The sequence below is a fragment of the Budorcas taxicolor genome, chromosome 3, assembly GCF_023091745.1.
Source record: "Budorcas taxicolor isolate Tak-1 chromosome 3, Takin1.1, whole genome shotgun sequence".
Taxonomy (NCBI): domain Eukaryota; kingdom Metazoa; phylum Chordata; class Mammalia; order Artiodactyla; family Bovidae; genus Budorcas; species Budorcas taxicolor.
Genome location: NC_068912.1, coordinates 1,498,496 through 1,522,581, shown reverse-complemented (window position 1 = coordinate 1,522,581; position 24,086 = coordinate 1,498,496). Strand labels below are relative to the sequence as shown.

The window sequence follows — 24,086 nt, the reverse complement described above, 5'->3', positions numbered from 1 at the left end:
GCTTTTGATTTGGGCCTTTAAAGGAGGTTTTGTGACTACAATAAAAAAAATAGAATAAAAATTTTTAGTATTAACTATACTCCAATTAAAAATAGAATGAAATAGTTTTTAAAAAAGAAAGCACACAAAATGAATAGAGGAGGCTTTATGTTCCATCTATGTGACCTCCCTGGTAGCTCAGATGGTAAAGCGACTGCCTCTAATGCAGGAGACCTGGGTTCGATCCCTGGGTCGGGAAGATCCCCTGGAGAAGGAAATGGCAACCCACTCCAGTACTCTTGCCTGGAAAATCCCATGGACAGAGCAGCCTGGTAGGCTACAGCCCATGGGGTCGCAAAGAGTCGGACACGACTGAGCGGCTTTACTACACTTTATGTTCCACCTATTCATGCACGGGGGTTAGATACCTACTGCACATGGGTAGCGGGAGTGCCTCAGTCCCTTCCTTCCTGCTGGGCATTTATTCACCTGGCCCCTTCCACCACTCCCAGAAAGCCTACCTTGACCTCACCTCCCTATGCCTCAGGAGCAAGACCAGCCTTCCACAAGAAAAGTTCTGTGTCCCATCCCCTACCACCACCCCTGACAATCTCATCAACAAAGTCACCCTCCAGTGTTTCCCCCTTCCCTTTGTTTTAGTTTATTCGTTCACTCAAGCCACCGTCAGCCTCCGACTGCATTAGCCTCTTATCTGGCTTCCTGCTTCCATTTTTTCCGCCTACATAGTCCATTCTCTGTACAGCAACCAAAGAGGTGTGCTTGTGTGTTTACTCTCAATTTTAGTAATTTCTAAAATTACTCAAGTCCTTAGGGCTGCCATAACAAATTACCAGAAATCGGCAGCTTAAAAACAATGCAAATGTGTTGTCCCACAGTTCTGGAGGCCAGAACTCCAAACGCAGAGTATTGGTAGGGTTGCTTCCTTATGGAGGCTTGGAGGATGAGTCTGCTCCATGTCTTTCTTCTAACTCCTGCTGACTGCTGGCACCCCTGAGGATCCTATCTTGCCTCTTCCAGCTTCTGATGGTTGTCAGCAGTCCTTGGCCTTCCCAGGTCTGTAGACTTATCACCCCAGCCTCTGACTCTGTCTTCACATGGCCTGTCTCTGTGTGCCTCAAAACTCCCTCTCCTCTCTCTTATAAGGACCCCAGTCATTGGATGTGGGCCCACCCTAAGTCTAGAATGACCTCATCTTGAGATCCTTAAGCACGTCTACAAAGATCCCCTTTCCAAATAAGGCCACGTGCACATGTACTGGGCTTAGGGTTGGACATACCTTTGGAGGAAGACAACTCACTCACCTCTGCTCCCCCTTGTTCCATAGCTTCACAGATTCCAGACCCTCTGTGAGGCCCTTCTCTGCATGGGGGCCCCTGCCAAGCTTTCCCTAACTCCCACCCTCTCTGTACCCCAACCCAGCCAGTGTGTTTGGTTTTGTTTTTTCAGCGGTTAATGTCTAGATCCTTGAAGCAACCAGGTGAAGTAATTTATAAGCACAAAATTGGTTGAACAGACTCAGAGCCTGTAGCTCTCAAATGCCGTCTGAGAGCTGTCGTTTAGGACTGTGCCCAGATTACATAGGCCTGGCGTGTGTACACCCTTCCAGCCCCCCTTCTTTGTGGTTGTGTTTTTATACTCCAAATTGTTAGTGCTCAGGTCCTAATGTAACTTTTGAATGTTCTTTCTTCAGTAGTAATACTTTAAAATGTTTGGATTTTTTTATTTTCAAGACACTATTTTCATTTTTGTATCACTTAAATGCGAGGTGCTGCCTCTTTCCAAGAGCGTAACAGCATCTTGTTTCTCATTTAATTACGTGTCGTATCCTCACTATGTGCAGAACACTGTGCTAGTTACAGTGTGTGTGTGTGTGTGTGTGTGTGTGCGGGCAACACACACACATCCACTCCCAAGGAGATTTTAATTGAAGAATGATAACTTCTTGAAAAAATTCTTGAGGACTTAGTATATTAAATTCTTTAATATACAGGGGTAAATATGGGTATGTGTGTGAGGTGCCAAGTGAACAGCAAAAAGACTCAGCTGAAAATACTGTATTTTCCAGAATCTGTACATCCAAACTTCCCCTTTTTCCCTTGCATCAAACCAATAATAATATGCTATTCACTGGGACTTTTCAATTTATGTACTCTTCTTTAAGAATTGGCAAAATTTGGTAAGGTAAACAAAAGGTATGGTCTATAGATTCCTAGTATAATTTTAAAATAGAAGCTGGAAGACATAGCAAAGACTTTCTCCTATTTTGCCTATTTAATATCAATTAATAAATTAATGAACTAAATTAATAAATGTTGGAATCATTTTCCAGCTGACCTGTATCTAAAATTACTGGGTAAGCTGTCTAATTTTTATTACATAGTGCACAGAATAAATTCTCATTTTAAAGATTCTGGCAACATGGGAGTATGGAGAGTGGATTTTTTTAATTGATTTATGATATTGTGCTAGTTTAGGTGTGCCGTCAAGTGATTTGATTATACATATGTATGTGTGTACATCTGTATTCTTTTTCTTCTTTCTTTTCTATTATAGGTTATTACAAGATATCAAATATAGTTCCTTGTGCTATACAGTAAATTTCTGTGATCTGTGAGAATGAATTTTGAATCTCTGCCCCCATCTTTCTCTTTGTGCTTTCTCTTGGTACGCATAATCACTATAAATCACTCAGTGTTCACATTTTCAGTCCTATTTGGGTTTGATGGGCTGAGTTGCAGTTGTTTCGGAGAAAGATATATTTTTTAAATTCCTGCATATACCTATCACTTCCTCTTGACAGCCTTTGACATTGAGTCTCTTTTCCCTGTGAATCCGAGGAGAGGCCCTTTACCCTTGATAAGATTACCTGCCTTGTCTGCTGTGTCAATTGTTTTCTGGACTTTTCTACAAGATATTTGCAGAGCATACGTGTGCCTTTTGAGCGAGGGGGTTAGACCAAGATTTTCCTGTTCGGTTACCCGTCTGTATTTCTAGCACCTCACTAGCTCACCCCTTTCTGCCTACAAACATTTATCTCCAATCCTAAAGATAAATCTCTCAACTCTGCTTTCTGACCCTCACTCTTACCAATGACTCTGAAGCTCAGTCGTGGCCTCCATCCACCAAAGACCTGACATGTCTCTGCTCTTGTTATCCTCACCTCTCTGAAATAGCTGATGCTGGCAACCCACCCTAGAAACCACGTCCATCCTTCCACCTCTGCCTGGCTGGGCTGCCCTGGCCCCTTCTCGGCCTCTGGGCAGCATCATGACTCCTGCACCTGGTCCTCACCATCACCTCCTGGCCTCTCCTGACTGCTTAGCGCCAGCCAGGCTCTCACAGGGTCCCAGCCGCACCCCACAGGCCCAGCAGCCCCTCATTCCACACGCCCCCAAACCAGACTGCTGCTTACTTCGTTTCTTCAGTTACTTTCAACTGAACCTGAAACTCCTTTTTGCCCATATACATTCCTGCTCATAAGGAACTTTTCCTCTTTCTCTTTGATTCTTTAGCAGTGTTTCAGGATGATGAAATTAAAGGGAATGAGTGACGAGGGGAGAAGCTAGGGCTGCGAGGACATGGGAGGCCAAGCATCAAGGAAAAGGCAGTGTCGTTGTTGAGAGCCCAAGCTCTGATCCCAGGGTTTAAATCCTGACTCCCCCACTTGCTAACTATATGACCTAGGGGAAGTCACTTGACCTCTCTGTGCCTTAATTAACCCACCTATAAAACAGAGTAAATACAAGTATCAAACTCCTATTGCTTTTGTGAGGAATAAATGTGTTGATGAGTATGAAAAACTATGTCAGTCACATAGCATTATTATCACTATTACTATTGTTGCCTGACTTAGCATCCCCAGGAAGACAAGCTGAGTGTCCAGACTTCTCTACTCTCCTCCTAATTTATTCCTTCCTCTTTTGTTCTCAGGATAACACCCCTGTCCAGGACACTAAAATGTGAAGAGCACATTGCTTCCAGTGATGAAGCTGCTGGAGCCGTGTCTTTGAAAGTAGCAGCAAAAAGGAAGCCATTGCAGGGCACAATGGGCTGAGAGTCTGAAGTCAGCCTGAAGACACAGGGTGCCGTTTCCCAGCCTGCACACCACTGCAGACGGAGAGCGGACCTGAGGCCAGAAGACTTTGATCAGCTTGAGTTTGTGTCACTTGATGGATTCTTTTTTCTTTTTTTTTTTTAAGAAAACTTATTTAAAACAATTTGCTGTTTTGACAACTCCCAGGGATACTGGTCAACCTGTGGGGCCCAGATCCACACCCACTTATCCCTACAGCTGACCTCAGAACTGGACTGGCATTTAGCTAATCAGATTGTGTTTATATAAAGTGATAGCCTTTTTATTATTCCTAAGTTTTCACAGTTCTCAAATATAAGTAAAAACTCATTTCAGGTGGCTAGAATCAAAGTAGTATCACTGGAAATATACATCCTGTAAGTTACAGAAGACCTGAAATTGTATGGAGACCCTGAAACAACCTTTCAGCTTGGTCCAAATGTGACTGGTCAACCAATTTTGAAAACACTGGACTAGAAGAGATAATTATTGAAACATTTGAAAATATATGTCTGTTCCAGGGACAGGAGCTTTGAAAGTGAAAGCAAAGTCGCTTAGTCGTGTCAGACTCTTTGTGACCCCATGGACTGTAGCCTATGAGGTTCCTCCATCCATGGCATTTTCCAGGATTTTCCTTCTCCAGGGAATCTTCTGACCCAGGTATTGAAACCAGGTCTCCAGCATTGCAAGCAGACGATTTTACTGTCTGAGCCACCAGGGAAGCTCCCCATCTGGTAATTTACCAGGAGCTTTCCCATCTGGTAATTCTCTAGTTAGGAATTTTCAGCTCATCTCCTACTTCCAGGGAACAAGAGGCAGAGGCAGGCAGCAACTCCTTTGGGGAGGCAGAATGTCAAGAGGTTTCACAGGTCTGCACTTCATTTCCTCTTCCTGAAAGCAGAACAATGATACCTGAGCAGTGCCTGCCCTCTGGTTTATCCTGGGAAGATGAAGTCTGTGCTTCCAGAAGGGGAGCCCCGAGCATGAATTAGGTATCTCCTGGGAAGTGCAATGGGCATCACGATGTGCAACCTACATAATAAGGACATCCTTCCCTGACTTGAATGGAAACCCAGGGTCTCCTCCCCGACTCAGGAGGGATGGAGTAGGTCGTTGGTCTGTTCTCCCTGAATAGCTCTTGCTTTAATGTTCTGTTGAGAGAGTGCAGGAAGCTTCGCTAGGAACAGGAGGCCTGACTACCCCTTTCTTAACATAATCTCTCCCCCCTTCACACACTCCTGCTGAAAGATGCTCGTCCAAATAAATTTTAATCTTTAGAGTTGCTCCTTATTCAGATTTATTTCAGTATCTCAACATGCAGATTTGGTAGTTGGAGCAGTCATTTTTCTGGAGGTCTCTTAGACCATACTCTATCTACTCTGACTTCAAAAAGTAGTTTCCCAGACTAAAAGGCCTTATCTCACCACTGGTACCTCAGTTTTTATCACCTCATTACAGTTTTTCTAACTCCAGAATAGTATTAATATTTGATATATACATTTTTCAAAAACTATTTTTAAATTGAATGTAGCTTCTAAATCTTCTAATCTAGTGAAGACTGATACTATAATAAGTTTTGTATTTTAGCAGAGTTTGGGAGATATGTGTGTCAGTTATTTTGAGATCTATATACTATCTATCATCTGTCTATCTACCTATCTAATCTCTTCACAGAGATGTATACCCCCTAAACAATACATGGATTTATTTATATATGTCTTTGGGTTGTTTATGCGTGCACATATCTAGGCAAGAGTTTTGAGAATGTGAGCTTGGTTGTGGGTGTGTGTGGTGAAAGGGGGAAATCTGCCATTCTTCCTTACTAAAAGAAGGAATGGAATAGATGGGATGTGAATGTAGAAATGAAACTCTATCTTACATACCTTACAGTAGCAGATGAAGGAGCAATAAAAATGACAAGAATGTGACACTGAAGGAGCGTGTGTGATGCTATCAAAAGTCTCAACAGTTCCCTGTTAATCACATATTTGATCTGTCTTGCGAGAACATAGAGACCTATTCCCAGGCGTTGTTATTGGTGACTCCTGGTGGGGAATTCATGAAGCGAACGCAGGACCCTGTTCCCTGTTGGTGCTGCGGCCTGGGTGTTTAATGCTCTCTTCTCGAAACACTGTGGTTCGGTGATGCACCACTATAGTTGAGACTAGGACTTCACCCTGGGGATTAAAGAAATCCATTTGTGTTTTAGGTGGAACAGTCATCACCAGACCAGGAAGACTTTCTTTCATTCAGGCTCCATTAATAGGTTGAAGGAAAACACTGTTTCTTCACAGCTACAAGGTTGAAGAAAAGAGTCAGAATCATTCTTCCAATTCCATTGTAGTCCAGCTTGAATTTTAAACTGTGTTCCTCCTTTCTCCAGAGAGGGAGCATGAAAAAGACCTGACTGTTTTGAAGGAATATGCCAGTATTGAAAAGGGGCTGTGATGCTGTTTCAGCTGCATGTAGCATTAGGTAACCAACCAGCTATGACCACAAAAACCCCAGAGACGTAGGACTCCACTCTCTTCACTGAGGTCACCCTGAAAAGGATCGTTTGCCAGACCAGTTTTGACTTGTGACCAATTGACTAATCATTAACATATGTTAGATAATGGAATAAAGGAGTGGATGGACAAATAGTTCGTCATCATCTTTTGATTAAGTACTCTTGGAGGTGTAAAAGTTTAATGCAGTTGAATGAATGAGGACCTTCAGCTGCTAATGAGAGGAACTCAAACTGGCTGATACAAAACAGCTATGTCTATGAATCGCTCTCTCCCCCTCCTCCTTCTCTATTTGCCTGTACAATGTTAATATACATTGACAATCCATGGGCAGACCTGAATACAATCAATTAAGCAATGTCTCTGCTTTCTTCTGTTGACCATAGTCTCAAGTAGGCTCTTCCCAGCCTGCAAACCCAATAGAAAGAGCTTATTGTTTCCTAATAACTGTAGGGGAAAATCCTACAAAGGTTTTCTGTAGGCTCCATGGGGATCACATATCCATGTCTGAACCGATCGTTATGAACAAGGAGATGCAGAGATCAGATCGGCCAGCCCTCGGTCACATGCTCTCTCCTGCAGTTAGGGGCTAGGTGAGTTAGTTCTGTCATCTTCAAGGACCCTGAATGGGAGTAACAGGGTGCCTCAAGGTTAAATCAGAGTGCTGTTACTAAAAGAAATGATGCTGGGTAGGCAACAACAAGAAACAAAACAGAGTCTGAGCAAAATTTAAGTGCTACTCAAATAAAACAGCATTTGTTTTCAGAAGCCACCAAAGAAAATAGTCTCATTTTTCATGTGGTGTTTGCTGTGTCCAGAGCCAGTCTGGAGCTCCAATGGGTTAAGTCAGTGTCTGTGTTGTTCATTGTGCCAGTGCCTCATGTATTATAGGCACTCAATAAATACTTATTAAGTAAGGAATGACTGAGCTGATTTCGGACTGGAGTAAGATTATCCTCAGCATTTATCACTGCCCAACGGCTCCCTCACTGATACCAGATGCCTGAAATGTTTTAATTAGCAACTGATTCCACTGCCTCTAGTCTTCCCATTCAAAATGCATATCCTGAGAAAGAGAATATTTTATACCTTTGTCATCACATCTTGAATTGAGTTTGTTCTAGAAAACCTTCTAGAAGGGACTGAAAAAGAACAGCAGAGTACATGAAAGTCTAAGGGCAGTTTACACGCTTTCCTGACTTCCCAGTCTTGCTTAGAGTAAGCCAGGCCCAGTGATGTCATGATCAGAGTGCCTACGGAGGCTGAGAAAACCATTACTCCAGTTCTGCCCTCAGAGTCAAGAAAAGCCACGGGAATTCTGGAGAAACCACAATTGCAGTCAAATGGGGCAGGAAACTGTGGTTCTTTGATCCTCCTCAGAGAAAGAAGAGATGATGAATGTGTGAAATGCCTCGCAGTATAAAGGGAGCCACCCACTTCAAAAACAGGAACAAAGAGAATTATTGACTTCTCTTCCTGGAAAGTTCTGGGCTCTCCGTGGTACCTGCAACACCCTGGCACAGTCAAGGAGATGCCATGAGGGAAACAGGATGTAGAAGGAAGAGGTTGAAATGGGCTAGGATTCCTCACTGGGCACTCTTGTCAGTAATGACTCTGGCCCTTGATGGTGTAGTTGTATATGAAGTTTTGAAAAAATTACTTGTAGACAAACCAATAATGTCAGTTGCTTCCCAGGTGGCTCAGATGGTAAAGAATCTGCCTGCAAAGCAGGAGACCTGGGTTCAATCATTGGGTTGGGAAGATCTCCTGGAGGAAGGGCATGGCAACCCACTCCAGCATTCTTGGCTGCAGAATTCCACGGCAAGAGGAGCCTTGCAGTCTACAGTCCATGGCATCTCTGAGTGGGACATGACTGAGCAACTAACAGTTTCATTTTCATAATGTCAGTTGGGTTTCCTTGGTGGAAACCCAGTCAGTTCAGCCGCTCAGTCATGTCCCACTCTTTGCAACCCCATGGACTGCAGCATGCCAGGCTTCCCTGTCCATCACCAACTCCCGGAGCTTGCTCAAACTCACATCCATCAAGTCGATGATGCCATCCAATCATTTCTTCCTCTGTTGTCCCCTTCTCTTCCTGCCTTCAATCTTTCACAGCATCAGGGTCTTTCCCAATGTGTCAGTTCTTCACATCAGGTGACCAAAGTATTGGAGTTTCAGTTTCAATGTCAGTCCTTCCAATGAATATTCAGGACTGATTTCCTTTAGGATTGACTGGTTGAAGCTCCTTGCAGTCCAAGGGACTCTCAAGAATGTTCTCCAACACCACAGTTCAAAAGCATCAATTCTTTGGCACTCAGTTTTCTTTATGGTCCGACTTTCACATCCATACATGACTACTGAAAAAAACCTAGATGGACCTTTGTTGGCAAAGTAATGTCTCTGTTTTTTAATACCCTGTCTAGGTTTGTCATTGCTTTTCTTCTAAGGAGCAAGTCTTTTAATTTCATGGCTGCAATCACCATCTGCAGTGATTTTGGAGCCCAAGAAAATAAAGTCTGTCGTTATTTTCCCATCTATTTGCCGTGAAGTGATGGGACCGGATGACATGATCTTTGTTTTCTGAATGCTGAGTTTTAAGCCAACTTTTTCACTTTCCTCTTTCACTTTTGTCAAGTGGCTCTTTAGTTCTTCTTCCCTTTCTGCCATAAAGGTGGTATCATCTGCATATCTGAGACTTTTGATATTTCTCCCTGCAATCTTGATTCCAGCTTGTGCTTCATCCAGCCCAGCATTTCACATGATGTATTCTGCATAGAAGTTAAATAAGCAGGGTGACAATATACAGCCTTGACATACTCCTTTCCCAATTTGGAACCAGTCTATTCTAACTGTTGCTAGAGTCTGTCTGGTTCTAACTGGTGCTTCTTGACCTGCATACAGGTTTCACAGGAGGCAGGGAAGGAGGTCTGGTATTCCCATCTCTTTAAGAATTTCCCACAGTTTGATGTGATCCACACAATCAAAGGCTTTAGGGTAGTCAGTGAAGAAGTAGATGATTTTTGGAATTCTCTTGCTTTTTCTATGATCCAACAGATGTTGGCAATTGGATCTCTGGTTCCTCTGCCTTTTCTAAATCCAGCTTGAGCATCTGGAAGTTCTTGGTTCACATACTGTAGAAGCCTAGCTTGAAGGATTTTGAGCATTACCTTGCTAGTATGTGAAATGATTGCAATTGTGCAGTAATTTGAACACACTTTGGCATTGCCCTTCTTTGGGATTGGAAGGAAAACTGACCTTTTCCAGTCCTGTGGCCACTGCTGAGTTTTCCCAATTTGCTGGCCTATCGAGTGCAGCACTTTCACCGCATCATCTTTTAGGATTTGAAATAGTTCACCTGGAATTCCATCACCTCCACCAGTTCAGTTCGTAGTCATGCTTCCTAAGATCCACTTGACTTCAGACTCCAGGATGTCTGGCTCTAGGTGAGTGATCACACCAGTGTGGTTATCTGGGTCATGAAGATCTTTTTTGTATAGTTCTTCTGTGTATTCCTGCTTACTCTTCTTAATATCTGCTTCCATTAGGTACACACTGTTTCTGTCCTTTATTGTGCCCATCTTTGCATGAAATGTTCCCTTGGAATCTCTAATTTTCTTGAAGGGATTTCTAGTCTTTCCCATTCTATTGTTTTCCTGTATTTTTTTGTATTGATCACTGAGGAAGCCTTTCTTATCTCTCCTTGCTATTCTCTGGGACTCTGCATTCAAATGGGTATATCTTTCCTTTTCTCCTTTGCCTTTTGCTTCTCTTCTTTTTAGAGCTATTTGTAAGGCCTCCTCAGGCAACCCTTTTGCCTTTTTGCATTTCTGTTTTCTTGGGGATGGTCTTGATCACTGCCTCCTGTACGATGTTACAGGCTTCTGTCCATAGTTCTTCAGGCACTCTATCAGAATTAATCCCTTGACTCTATTTGTCACTTCCACTGCATAATCATAAGGGAATTGATTTAGGTCATACCTGAATGGCTTAGTGGTTTTCCCTATGTTCTTCAAGTCTGAATTTTGCAATAAGGAGTTCATGTTCTGAACCAGAGTCAGCTTCCAGTCTTGTTTTTGCTGACTGCATAGAGCTTCTTCATCTTTGGCTGCAAAGAATATAATCAATCTGATTTCGGTGTTGACCATCTGGTGATGTCCATGTGTAGAGTCTTCTCTTGTGTTGTTGGAAGAGGGTGTTTGCTATGACCAGCATGTTCTCTTGGCCAAACTGTTAGTCTTTATCCTGCTTCATTTTGTACTCCAAGGCCAAACTTGCCTGTTACTCCAGGTATCGCTTGACTTCCGACTTTTGCATTCCAGTCCCCTATGATGAAAAATACATCTTTTTTTGGTGTTAGTTCTAGAAAGTCTTTAGGTCTTCCTAGAACCTTAAAACTTCAGATTCTTTGGCATTAGTGGTTGGGGCATAGACATGGATTACCAGATATTGAATGGTTTGCCCTGGAAACCAAGATCATTCTGTCACTTTTGAGATTGCACCCAAGTACTGTATTTCAGACTCTTTTGTTGGCTATGATGGCTACTCCATTTTTGCTAAGGGATTCCTGCCCACAGTAGTAGATAAAATGACCATCTAAATTAAATTCGCCCATTCCTGCCCAGTTTAATTCACTGATGCCTAAAATGTTGATGTTCACTCTTGCCATCTCCTGTTGACCACTTTCAATTTACCTCCATTCACAGACCTAACATTCCAGATTCCTATGCAATATTGTCCTTTATAGTACCAGACTTTACTTCTCCCACTAGACACATCCACAGCCTGTCGTTGTTTTCGCTCTTGCTCAGCCTCTTCATTCCTTCTGGAGCTATTCCTTCGCTCTTCTCTAGTAGCATATTGGGCACCTATCCAACTGGGAGGTTCATCTCTCAGTGTCATATCTTTTTGCCTTTTCATACTGTTCATGGGGCTCTCCAGGCAAGAATGCTGAAGTGGTAATTACCTTGTAGCAAAAGCAATAGAATACACTGCTGGTGCTGCTGCTAAGTCGCTTCAGTCGTGTCTGACTCTCTGAGACCCCATAGATGGCCGCCCACCAGGCTCCACCGTCCCTGGGATTCTCCAGGCGAGAACACTGGAGTGGGTTGCCATTTCCTTCTTCAATGCATGAAAGTGAAAAGTGAAAGCGAAGTCTCTCAGTCGTGTCCGACCCTCAGCGACCCCATGGACTGCAGCCTACCAGGCTCCTCCGTCCATGGGATTTTTCAGGCAGAAGTACTGGAGTGGGGTGCCATTGCCTTCTCTGAATAGAATACATAGGTTAAAGTAGAAAACAAAACAAACAAAAACAGATACAATATGGAATCAGATTTGTTCTTCCCTATGAAGAACAAACGAAGGGGAGGTGGTGCTAGGTCAAAGGTTCTGCTCACTGCCAGTGCCTTCTCCACTCCTCCAAGCTAACAAGGCACCAAACCCTGTCTCCCTCCCTGCCCCTTTCACAGTCCTCCCCATCCAACACACCTTCTAAGACTTGGGTAGTTGCTGTGCCTACCGTGCCACTTCCTCGCCATGTCGCCTGAAATACCTAACTGCGAAATGAGGTTAGCACGTTAGAGACAGATTGTTACAGATAACGCAGTCCGTTCAGTACATCCAAGGCTCTAAAAAGAGTGCGTGATCTCAAAATGAACGTTGGAAAAAAAGTTATCTGTCAATACTTAGACCCTTTGAGAATTCTGTGTCCCAACACTCCCTTGCAGGGATAAGGTGCATCCTTTCCCATTTCTTGCCAGCTCGTCGAGGTTTTTCCCGCTCCACCCACCCATGTCCGTAGTCGGCAGCCGAGCGTCTTCCGGCGGCCAAGCAGAGGCTGGGAAGGCGGGTGAGGCACGTTGCACAGAGCCAAGTGCTCTGAGGCTGATCTGAGCTGAGAGCGGCGGGACCTCCCCGCAAGTAACGAAACTGGGCACGGAGACCCTGGGCTGCGAGCACCTGGAGGAGTCCGAGGCGTCCGAGGGGCCCTGCCTGCGCCCTCCTAGCCCCGGCTTCCACCGCCCTGCCGCCCCCGCCTTCCAGGGGGCTATCCTGGCTCGTGGAAAGCGGCTTCCCGAATCTTGTGCGGATGGCCGCAGGCGGCGGCGCAGAGCCGAGGCGCCGGAAGATAAGACCGACCCCGCTGGGAAAAAATGCACGTCCCTTCCTGGTGTCCCTTTGGGTGGCGAAAGCGTTTTAACCCGAAACCTGGGAAATGAGAGGAAATTCTCCTGCCGAGGTTGGTCGGGCGGGGCAGCTGGCGGTTGGATAAGGCTGAAGGGAGGCTCTGGGAGGCCTTTTGCCGAGAGCGGCTCGTTGGTCTAGGGGTATGATTCTCGCTTCGGGTGCGAGAGGTCCCGGGTTCAAATCCCGGACGAGCCCAGGCTTTTTCTTGCATAAGCAGTACATTAAAACTTTTTTTTCCCCACATGGCTCATTTAAGGGCTGAAATGAACTATTCTAGTTCCTTGAGCTCAAACCTTGACCAAGACGACCAAGAAGTACTTTTCACGAAGTAAAACATCACATGAGATCAATTCGTACAAAACGTGGTCTTTTTTCGTCTGAAGGCAAGATATGAAAATGCTTGTACCACTTTGAAACACACGTGCTCGGAAAAGAGACACGCCTCGTGCGGACCCCGGGGCAGCCCCGGAATACTCCGAGCGTGCGTGCGGCAAGGAGGGTCGGCGGGCCCGGGTGAGCCGGCGGCAGTCCGCCTTCCACGGTCGCTGTGCAGGCGGACGGGCGCGGGCGTGAGCAGATTTAGGTCGCACTTGTAGGCACCGGAGATGCCCAGCGAACGTGCTCGACTCTGGAACTGGCAGGAATGGGATGAGTCTTTTCAGAGCATTACCTTGCTCTCAAACTTTCTACGTTTTCAGGTTATGTCTTTTAATGGTATTTGAACTTAAAGTGTGCTATAAGTTCAAAAGGTCTCAATTTTGTATTTTTCACCAACATGTATTTATTATATTTATAGATCTAAAGTTAATTTCTTTAGAAATGGATTTAATTCAAAGAAAAAAAAGGGAGGGCTCGTCCGGGATTTGAACCCGGGACCTCTCGCACCCTAAGCGAGAATCATACCCCTAGACCAACGAGCCGTCGTTCTCGTAATCTTCTTGCCATCATAAAAGCAGGAAGAATTACTGATTTCTGCGTTTCCAAGCGGTTATTTACTGTTATGTGTTTATATTCCTCAGCTGTTTTGCGTTCTAGTGTAAACGGATTTTCTTTTTCTCTTGATTTTTGAAAATCAGTAATACAGAAGAAAACAACGATGTCACTATCAGTGGAATATTTATAATTTTATTTATATTTATGGCTGATAAACTGCAGTGAGTGTGTGGCAATTTCCCTGTGGCAGGTAGGTTCCAGATTCTCTCCCCTACTGAGTTCTGGATGTTGCACTTTCCAATAGTAGTGACATCGTCAGTTTCTTGCCTACACATTTTATCCTAGTGTTCAAAGCACCGTCTTTCCGGCCTTAAGTATTGCCATCTATGTGTTTTTACTCGATCTGTTTTCTTCAGCTGGAAAATCTGTTTCTCATTCTCTCTTTTGACCTTCTCAGAAAGAAATCCTTTAACAAATTAAAAACCAATTGTATGTGGTATATAACTGGGTTGCAGTCTTGTCTCTTCTAAACATTAATAGCAGCACTGAATTCTACTGTATAATTGGCAAACAATTGTTATAATTGGTGTCCAATTGTCCCAGTGTCTCTAAGGCATGGCTTCTTAACTCTATTTTATTTAGTTTTAATTTTTTTCCCAAAAGAATGTTTCACATATTTATTACTGAGCCACACGGACCTCTAGTGAGGAAACACCAAGAGTCACACATTTCATTTCTCCCATGAGCTGTTCAGACAGCAGTGAGTTTGCACTGCTGTGATTCAGTTAAGGTGCAAGTGACCTTGCCATAGCATAGATGAGTGCCAACTGGTAAATGAGGCTCCTTAGAGGCCCAGCTTGGGTCTTCACCAGTGTCTTTTCTTGGAGTTATACCTGATTTTATTACCAGTTTTCATTCGAATCGGTTGGGGAATGGAATGATTCTGCTTTTGTTTCTTGGTCAGAAATTGCTTGATCTTCAAATTCTTGTGAAAAGACATGGGGAGGAGTAAATTCGACTGCACAGAGGAAAATGGAGAAGAGAAAAGAGCTTTTTTACTATATTTTAAATTCTTAAATAGTATCTGAGGCTTATGCTGGCAAAGCTGGTGGTGCTCAATGACTAATTGCTGAATGACTGCAATATGTTCCAAATCCCTTAAAACTACAAATTTTGGTACTTGGACAATCGGTATTTGTGAATTGCAACTCTAACAAATAACTAACCAGATAGGAAACTACAAGTAGACACAGTGACTATCCTAAATAGGCCTATTTATTTTATCTCATGTACCATTCATTGTTTATTCATTTGATTGCTCATTCACTCAAACATTTAGAGGCACTATGTGTTGTTAACAACACTCTAAGTTGATAACTTTCTACTTATGGTTCAATGTGAGTAAATTTTAGTTCTGGGGTTCTAACATTAAGACCCCACCCTTTGTTTTATTTGAAAACGTCCTAACTTGAGTCTTCAGTTCTTCTTAGGTCCCAAAGCAAGGAGGATAAGAATACCCTTTAAAAATATTCATTAGTTCTAGATGTCAGCAGAGTTTATTCATCAGAACCTAACTGGAAAAAAATGTGCCCTGGATACTTAAGAAGTTTCTATTTCTCCTGGAAATGAGGAAACTACAAAATATAACTCGTTAGGTAAAAGAATGTAATCACTTCCGTTTTCTGGGAACCCCCATCTCCACAGTTACCAAGAGGTCTGTTTTTATGCTCACCTTTCCCACTTGAATTTATTATTAAGTTATTATCATTTTAGGGCTTTTATTTTTCCTATTTCTTCTTCTCTAGTGATTGCAAGGGTTTGTCTTGTATTCTGCAGGTGCCACTAGACTGTCACATTTCCCTCCCAATGATGATATAGGAAGACTGACAGTAACAAAACTCAGGATATCAGTTGTCCAACTCACAGTGACAAATGTCTCTATCCCAGCAAGAGGAATGCCTGTGATACCTCTCCAGAGCACATCGTTCCCTCATAGGTGAAGCAGAAGTAGTACATAGGTGCTGTCGGGGTACAGGGAGACAGAGAACCTTGAGGAACATTTTATCCCGGCCACAGTGAATGAACAAGCTGGAGACACATCCTTCTCCTATACAGTAAACCCTAAAGACCCTGTTACCAAGTTCTTCCAACTTGTGCCTCTGTGCCCGGGGATACCAGGGGCACCAGAGGTGCTAGAACTTGGATTTTCAGATTTTCAAAACTTTCCTAGGAAAATGCAATCCCTTTCTGGATTGAGACAGTCTCTGTAGAAATGTTAATGAAACTGATTTAGCTCCAGATAAATCTTTCTCAGTGTGTCCTGGATTCATCTTTGACTCTATCTGATATCCATCAAATCTCAGTGCTCCTGGAATGGCTTGCTGTCACCACCCACAGATCATAGCATTCCAATCTTCCTCTGGCAACAGATTTTAAAATACAAGGAGGGAGAGAATACCACTGAGAGTACAGGAAGTGGAAGAGAATTCTACTACAATCACAACGATGTTGGAAATTTTGGTGCCTGACACTGTCTTTTCTACTTTTCCCATTAATTTCAGCTCTAGAAAATTATGCCCATATATATTTGCTAGCACTAGCTGCTCCTGGCGGAGAAGGCAATGGCACCCCACTCCAGTACTCCTGCCTGGAAAATCCCATGGACGGAGGAGCCTGGAAGGCTGCAGTCCATGGGGTCGCCGAGGGTTGGACACGACTGAGCGATTTCACTTTGACTTTTCACTTTCATGCATTGGAGAAGGAAATGGCAACCCACTCCAGTGTTCTTGCCTGGAGAAGCCCAGGGATGGGGGAGCCTGGTGGGCTGCCATCTATGGGGTTGCACAGAGTCGGACACAACTGAAGCGACTTAGCAGCAGCAGCAGCTGCTCCTGGGTGCCTCTTATCTGATCTCTATTAAGAGAAGACTTAAAGCCCTGAGATGTTCCCAAGGCCAACCCTCCTTATTGTACTCTCTGTATACTACATGAAGCAGGAAGTCTGAGAGGCCAATGGATCTGTACATAGATAACTATTATCAGACAAGACTCTGCTCATGGTTTTCCTTCTTATTGACTCTGTAGGGAAAATTCTCTCCAAGAAGTCCACTCTTTTCAGAGGTAACACAGCCCATTAAAAAGACTTTACTTATCCATGGAAAGTCTTCAATTGATTCTGATTGTATGCCTGGACTGACTGAGCTGAGAAGAGGGGTTTCCAGGAGGTAGAAGCAGGTACCTAAGGAGGAGGAGGTTTGTTAAGTGAGACTCTCAAGTTCACAATAGTGATTGAAAATCCAAAGGTTGGTTTGTTTTCCATTTACTATCTCTACAGAAGGATCTAAAACTAGAATGCAAGGACTATGGCTGAAACAACCTCACATGACTTTTTCTTTGTAACTTCTCTCGATTAATTTAATAAACATTCATTCATCTATTCATTCAGCAAATATTTATAATCTACTTATGATCTGATACTGGTTTTTTTGTGGAAACACTTTGCTGCCCTTGCAAGTTCTGGTTTCATGGTAGCCTCTCTTGTTCCTTCCTTGAGCTCCAGACCTACATGTCTAACTGCCTTCTAATTGACCATCTGGGTTTTCTCAGAAGTTTCAGCTGTGTTCAAGGCCCAGTTCATTAGCTTTTCTCACAGACCAGGTTCTCTTTCTGGGGTTTTTATGGTGGGAATTTTTTTCTTTATATAAAAGAAATTTTTTATATAAAAATTCCCTCCAAAAAACCCCCAGAAAGAGAACCTGGTCTGTGAGGAAAGCTAATGAACTGGGCCTTGAACACAGCTGAAATATATATATATATTTCTGTATATATATGTATATACATACGTATATAAAGGTGCATCTAGTCAAGGCTATGGTTTTTCCAGTGGTTATGTATGGATGTGAGAGTTGAACGGTGAAGAAAGCTGAGCGCCAAAGAATTGATGCTTTTGAACTGTGGTTTTGGAGAAGACTCTTGAGAGTCCCTTGGACTGCAAGGAGATCCAACCAGTCCATTCTAAAGGAGATCAGTCCTGGGTGTTCATTGGAAGGACTGGCCATCTCATGTGAGGAGTTGACTCATTGGAAAAGACCCTGATGCTAGGAGGGATTGGAGGCAAGAGGAGAAGGGGACGACAGAGTTTGAGATGGCTGGATGGCATCACCGACTCAATGGACGTGAGTTTGAGTAAACTCCGGGAGTTGGTGATAGACAGGGAGGCCTGGCGTGCTGCGATTCATGGGGTCATAAAGAGACACGACTGAGCAACCGGACTGAACTGAACTATGTACATATGTATATGTACATATACATGCATATACATATACATATATATATCCTTGCACTTGGTACTGCTTCCTTATTTCTGAGTTTGCTTTTCCTGTTTCTCTCTGGTGAAATTTTATCTAGCCTATAAAATCTGCTTCAAATGCTATTTCCTCGATGCATCTTTTCTGGACACCTCGTGGGCCAGTGGTTCTCAGAAGAGGAAGTTATCTGTATTGAAGTGTGTCATGGGCAGCAGAGAAGCTTTTAACATGACACATATCTGAGGATCACTGCCTGTTGGCCTTATATTTCTCCTTGATTCCACCTTCTCTTCAAGCACTGAAAAAAAATTTTAATTCAGTACTTGCCTGCTACACTGACTGCTAGACTCTGTGCTTCTTGAGAGTAAAGCCTGGGTATTCTACATCTACAGCACACAGTAGGTGCTCAGTTAATGCATTTGTAGTCTTTCCAATATATGGCATTCCAAAAAAGCTTCATGAGGATCTTGCTGACAGAGAAATAACGTGAAATGGTGTTTTCTTGTTTGTTTGGTTTTCTCTCACTGGGACTAAGGTAATTGCTATCAGTCTGCCATACTACAAGGCTAGCAGGCTAAAACAGCAAAAATACCGGGAAGCCTGTTCATAAGATTGACTTGAAACAAAACCCTGAAATGAAGGGCTGCAGGGGAGCGCTCCTACCCTGCTCTTCCCCCCTCTCATCCTAATCGTCTAATACTTGTTTCCTTCTCTCACACTACAAGCCTCCCACCTGGATTCTTCCTTTTCTTCCTACACCCTCATTTTTCTCGTGTTCCTGCCCTTCCGTTTCTCCCTTTCCTAGGGTGTTCTCATAAGCACCCTTCCGAACACTTTCCAGAATTTTGGGGCAACCAGTAAGTGGCAGACACTGCTAACCAACTGGAGCCGGCTCAGGCATGGCACTTCAGAGTCAGGAGGGGAACTTGCCAATTTTTGATAAATCGAGGGACATTTTCAAAAGCAAAACCCCATCCACATGTGCTGCAGGGAGTAGGAGAGAATTCCCAGTTCTCAACCCTTCTTAGCCAAAAGCGGGAGGGGAAGGGTTCCTTAGAGGAAAGTCAGACAAGATGGAGACTTCTTTTTAAGCTATTAGATTTCTCAATTTGCACATAAATTATCTGAATCCAGGCAAAATAGACTTGGGATACAGGGCAAGGGGGGAAATGTGTTCTATCTGCACGAGTGAATCAGAAGTTTCTCCCCATCTCATTCCTTTTTTTTTTTAATTGTGTAAACGAACTGCTTCTTTTTCTCTAGGTGAGGCTCAGAGAAACCGAGAAGAGCAGAAACGGAGGCGAAGACAATGAAGAGATCCGGGGGGCTGGACGCTCAGAGACGCAGAGGAGACGCGCGCAGGCCAGAGAAGTCGGGCGAACGGCCACGCAGGCAGGCGGGCAGGCACCGGGCTCGGCGGCGGTCGCCTCGGACAGCCAGGGACCTCCGCCGCTGGCAGAAGGAGCCCTGGGTGGGACGGAGATGGCGCGGCCCCGCCCGGAGAGAGGGAATGACGGACAGTCGGTGCCTTCCAATCGCGTCCTTCAGAGTGTGCGGGGCAGGCCAATGAGCTGACGGCTGCGGCCAGCGCGGGGCGCAGGCCCCGGCACACTGCTGGCAGGCTGTGGCTGGGGCCGCGAGCGGCGAGCGCGGCGTGGCACTGCTCGTCGGTACCGGCGACGACGAGCCCAGAGCCCTCGGCCAGGAGCCCAGCTAACTGCAGTGGGGACCGGGGCTCAGGGCCGCGGCGGCTGCGGCGGGACGACGATGGCAGCGCCCGCCGGGGCCGGAGCACTGATTGCATCCCCAGACCGCCGGCGCTGTCTGTGGTCGGTGCTGGCGGCGGCGCTCGGGCTCTGTGAGTGATGCCGGGGCCAGAGCGGGGGCGGCGGGACCTGCGGCCGGCCCGGCGCTTGCGGGGCGCAGGGGTGGGGAGGGGGCGCGGCCTGCTTGCCCTGGGGCCTGGGGCACTGAGCTGGCGGGCGGGGAGCGCGGGCCCGCAGCCGGCTGGAGAGGCGCGGAGCCTCTTTCTTCTTCCTGGATCCCTGCGTGTAGAGGAGGCGGGGAGAATTCACCACTTTGGTCATTTTGGGGGGCTTTCTGGGGAGGGGGCCCGGCGGGCGGCTGCATTGTGCCTTCGCTGGGTTGCCCACCTTCTCCGCTTCGTGACTCTGCGTCGCCCAGGCCTGACTGGGATTCCGGTTCAGGAACCCGGGCTTCTGGCATTCTCCACCTTTGGGAGTCGGCGGAAGGTTGCAGTGTTTTCTTCTGTGGGGCCTTTGTTGGTTTGTTTCCCTGTTGAACGACTTTTGTTTTACCTTGTTGGTTCCATTTCCAGTGCTCTCCAATCCGTTTTTTAAGTCTCGGAGATGGAAGGGCCCCAGAGTTTCATATGCCTTATCTCTGTAACCTGCAGAGCACCGAGAAGAATTAGCATTACTTCTGGGTTAGGGTGCAAAGAGCTGAAATACCACTGGAATGACCTGGCTTAACAGAGTTTCATGAAATCCATAATAATTCCAGACATAGTCACCATAGTTTGACAAGACATAGGATATTAAAAGGCACATCTGTCTTTGTTAAAAAAAAAAATCCACATTTTTTCCTTTGCCAGATATCATAAGTGAGATATAAGGTTAAAAACCTCAGGGTGGATTTACTGAATTGGATGAATTGTTTTACGGACATCTGCAGTGGTGTCTGCCATAGAACGTTTTTGTGTATTGTTGCTCAAAGCAGTGAACTTGTTGCTGTCTCAGAATGTGGTTAAGTTATGGTTATAAAGAGAGCCAGCTCCTAAGAAACCGTGGAAAGAAATCATTTCTTTGTTTTGCAAAAATATCAGTTGCATCACAGTGTCTGAACATGAAAAACTCAATAATAACTTTTACAGAAAAGCCCTGTATGTAATTTTTGGAGCCAGGGAGAATATTTAATGAATGGCTTCAGGAGCTATAAAGTATAAATGTAAAAGTCCCTTCACTCTCTGGTGGTTGATAGGTGAAGATATACTTTGTATATGTAAGACAGTCCATTCTGTATAAATGTCTCTTCTGAAGGAGGGAAAAAGGTTAGGAGCATGTGTTTTTCGTTGGTGGTGGTGGTGATGGTAATATTCATGTTTTAGTGAACAAGTAGAAAATAGCTTAAAACTAATGTGTATCAGAACTCTTGTTTATTCATACAGAATTATGCATGAGACGCTGATCTCTGTCTTTACTGAGGACAAAAGCAGAGAAATCTTAATTAAACTCAGAGTACTAAAAAGTAGCTGAACTGAAGAAATAAATATTAATGGATATGAATACAAAAAGATCATCAGAATTACATCAATACATACCTTGGACATAGCTAGCTCTTCAGTAATGGAAGATGAATGCTGATGTCTGAAAGTCAGCAGCTGTTGTTATTGGTTAATTTTAGAAACCTATTGAATGTCTCTTCTTTCGGGTTACCTTTTCTTGTCATGAATACTGTATATAGCAGTTCATGTTTTACAGAAAGCCTTCTTAAGTTTGACCTAGATGCAGTTATTCCACAAACATTTACTAATCATTTTTTAAGTACTAAGCACTGAAAATATTCTAGGAAAGATAGTCCCTGGCCTCACATAATTTGCAGTTCAGTGGGAGAAACAAAGTGTGATAAGCAGTAGAAGAAGTCTTTCATTAACGGTTTGCTGTAAAAGCACAGAGGAGAGTCATCATCTCAGACTGAATTTCAGACTGCTAAAAGAAAGGGATGCTTGAATTAAGTAGGAATTGGGAGAAAACAGTATTTGCAGATTCATGAATGAACCCGCTGGTCAGTCAGCGTGGTGAGAGGTTGGAGTGTATAGAAGAGATGGTGGGAGTTGAGGCAGGAGACCCAGCTAGAGGCTCTAACTCCCAATGGACCTTGTTTGCCATTAATAAGGCTGAATTTTATCCTAAGGGTATAGAGAGCCTGTGAAGGATTTCTCTGACTATTGAGATGTGAAGGGTGTGTTTGAATGATGTGAGGCTGAAGAAACCAGAGTGTTATGTAAGAAACAAGAGCAGGAGGATTGAAGACCTGAATTAAAACGGTGGGTTATGAAGAGAGGACATATCCATGAACTTGTTAGAAAGTAAATTTGATGGGGCTTGGAAATTGATTTGATGTGGACTTACAAGATGACCCTAAGTTTCCTGCTTAGGAAGCTGGGCATAGTTCTGCAAAGTTATGCTTTTCACAGATGAAGAATGTGGGATGAGGGAAAAGCAGTGTTGGAGGAAGAGGATGATGAAGTTACTTTTGGATATGTTGAGTTTAAGATGCTGCTGAAATATCTCAATAGAAATGGGACAGTTGGGTAGATGGTTCAGTTGGGTAGGTGAAAAGAAAGTTCTGGAAGGAGATATGGATCTGGGAGGCTTTATGTGGGTAGTAGTTAAAGCTGTGGATTGCTTGGATGAGGTCAGCAAGGGAGAGGGTTCTTGAAAGAAATAGTAGAAGGCCAAGAACAGAGTTCTGGGGTATATGGAACCGGAGAAGGAGACTCGTTGAGTAAGCGAAGCAGAGGAGTGCTGTCTTGGAAACAGAGTGTTAAGCTTTACCTGTGTCAGATGAAAAGTGTGCACACTTCAAGGATTCACCGAATTTGGCAATGGGAGTGAATGTCTCTGGTAACCTTTAGGTGGGCTTGAATACCCAGAACATGAAGAAGGAATCTCAGTAATTTGTACCACCCACTTCAATAAAGGGCACCATCATCCATCTAATTGCTCAACCCAGAAACCTAGGATCCACCCTAATTAACTTCCTATCCTTCAGTCCCCACATCCATTCAGTTCTCCCATTTCCAAAATACCTCTAGGACTCACCCACTTTCTTTTTTCCCTCACCTACTTTTTTCCTGTTGGTCTACTCCTAGATTTTTACTCAAAATCACTGTCATTTCTTGGCTCTGTTACTGTGGTAACAGTAGCCTCCCAGCTGGACTTCGCATTTCCCCCTTGCGTCTTTTTAGTTCCTTCTTTACACAACCGCAAAAATGATTTTTAGAAAAATGCAAATCAGTTCCTGTAGCTTTCTTGTTTGAAATTCTTAATGGCTTCCCATTGCATTCTGAATGGCATTCTTTCCGTGGCCTACAGCTCTCTACATGATCTGGCTTCTGCCTGCCACTCTGACTTCAACTTTTGCCCCTTGCTCACTATATTCAAGCCATGTTGCCATCTTTCTTGGAGAAGGAAATGGCAACCCACTCCAGTGTTCTTGCCTGGAGGATCCCAGGGACGGGGGAGCCTGGTGGGCTGCCGTCTGTGGGGTTGCACAGAGTCAGACACGACTGAAGCGACTTAGTGGCAGCAGCAGCAGCAGCAGCAGCAGCGGCAGCAGCGGCAGCCATCTTTCTGCCCTTCGACACTCATTCCCATCTCAGGTCCTTTGCCCTTGATACCTGATGTGCTCTTTCCCCAGAACTGCCCAGAGCTATCTCATTTTCATCAGTGAGGCCTTAGCCTAAGTGTCACTTCCTCAGAGAGGCCTTCTCCAATCACCCTATGCAGTGGGGTTCCCTGTTATTATTTCTTCAGTTCAGTTCAGTTCAGTCGCTCAGTCGTGTCCGACTCTTTGCGACCCCATGCATTGCAGCACACCAGGCCCCCCTGTCCATCATCAACTCCCGGAGTTCATCCAAACTCATGTCCATTGAGTCAGTGATGCCATCCAGCCATCTCATCCTCTGTCGTCCCCTTCTCCTCCTGCCCCCAATCCCTCCCAGCATCAGAGTCTTTTCTAATGAGTCAACGCTTCGCATCAGGTGGCCAAAGTACTGGAGTTTCAGCTTTAGCATCATTCCTTCCAGTGAACACCCAGGGCTGATCTCCTTCAGAATGGACTGGTTGGATCTCCTTGCAGTCCAAGGGACCCTCAAGGGTCTTCTCCAACACCACAGTTCAAAAGCATCAGTTCTTCAGTGCTCAGCTTTCTTCACAGTCCAACTCTCACATCCATACATGACCACAGGAAAAACCGTAGCCTTGACTGGACAGACCTTTGTTGGCAAAGTCATGTCTCTGCTTTTGAATATGCTATCTAGGTTGGTCATAAGTTTCCTTCC

At 44.5% G+C, this 24,086-nt stretch overlaps 2 protein-coding genes and 2 non-coding genes across 6 annotated transcripts in view; 3 read left to right on the top strand and 1 right to left on the bottom strand.

The window, feature by feature from the left end:
• The window catches only part of RCSD1 (RCSD domain containing 1), a 68,716-nt gene extending 62,716 nt beyond the window's left edge, over positions 1 to 6,000 (top strand). For both annotated transcript variants that reach the window (XM_052636641.1, XM_052636640.1), the window contains one exon: positions 3,931 to 6,000. In XM_052636641.1, the coding sequence (XP_052492601.1) occupies positions 3,931 to 3,963 (33 nt within the window). In that variant the 3' untranslated portion in view covers positions 3,964 to 6,000. The remainder of the gene's footprint in view (positions 1 to 3,930) is intronic.
• A 6,885-nt stretch (positions 6,001 to 12,885) lies between these two features.
• TRNAP-CGG (transfer RNA proline (anticodon CGG)) lies at positions 12,886 to 12,957 on the top strand. The gene has a single exon. It is a non-coding gene; the product is annotated as a tRNA-Pro (tRNA).
• Positions 12,958 to 13,610: 653 nt separating this feature from the next.
• On the bottom strand, positions 13,611 to 13,682 carry TRNAP-AGG (transfer RNA proline (anticodon AGG)). Its single transcript has one exon. It is a non-coding gene; the product is annotated as a tRNA-Pro (tRNA).
• A 6,036-nt stretch (positions 13,683 to 19,718) lies between these two features.
• MPZL1 (myelin protein zero like 1) overlaps positions 19,719 to 24,086 on the top strand; it is a 93,537-nt gene continuing 89,169 nt past the window's right edge. For both annotated transcript variants that reach the window (XM_052637079.1, XM_052637078.1), the window contains exon 1: positions 19,719 to 19,859. In XM_052637079.1, coding sequence (XP_052493039.1) covers positions 19,769 to 19,859 — 91 coding nt within the window. In that variant the 5' untranslated portion in view covers positions 19,719 to 19,768. The remainder of the gene's footprint in view (positions 19,860 to 24,086) is intronic.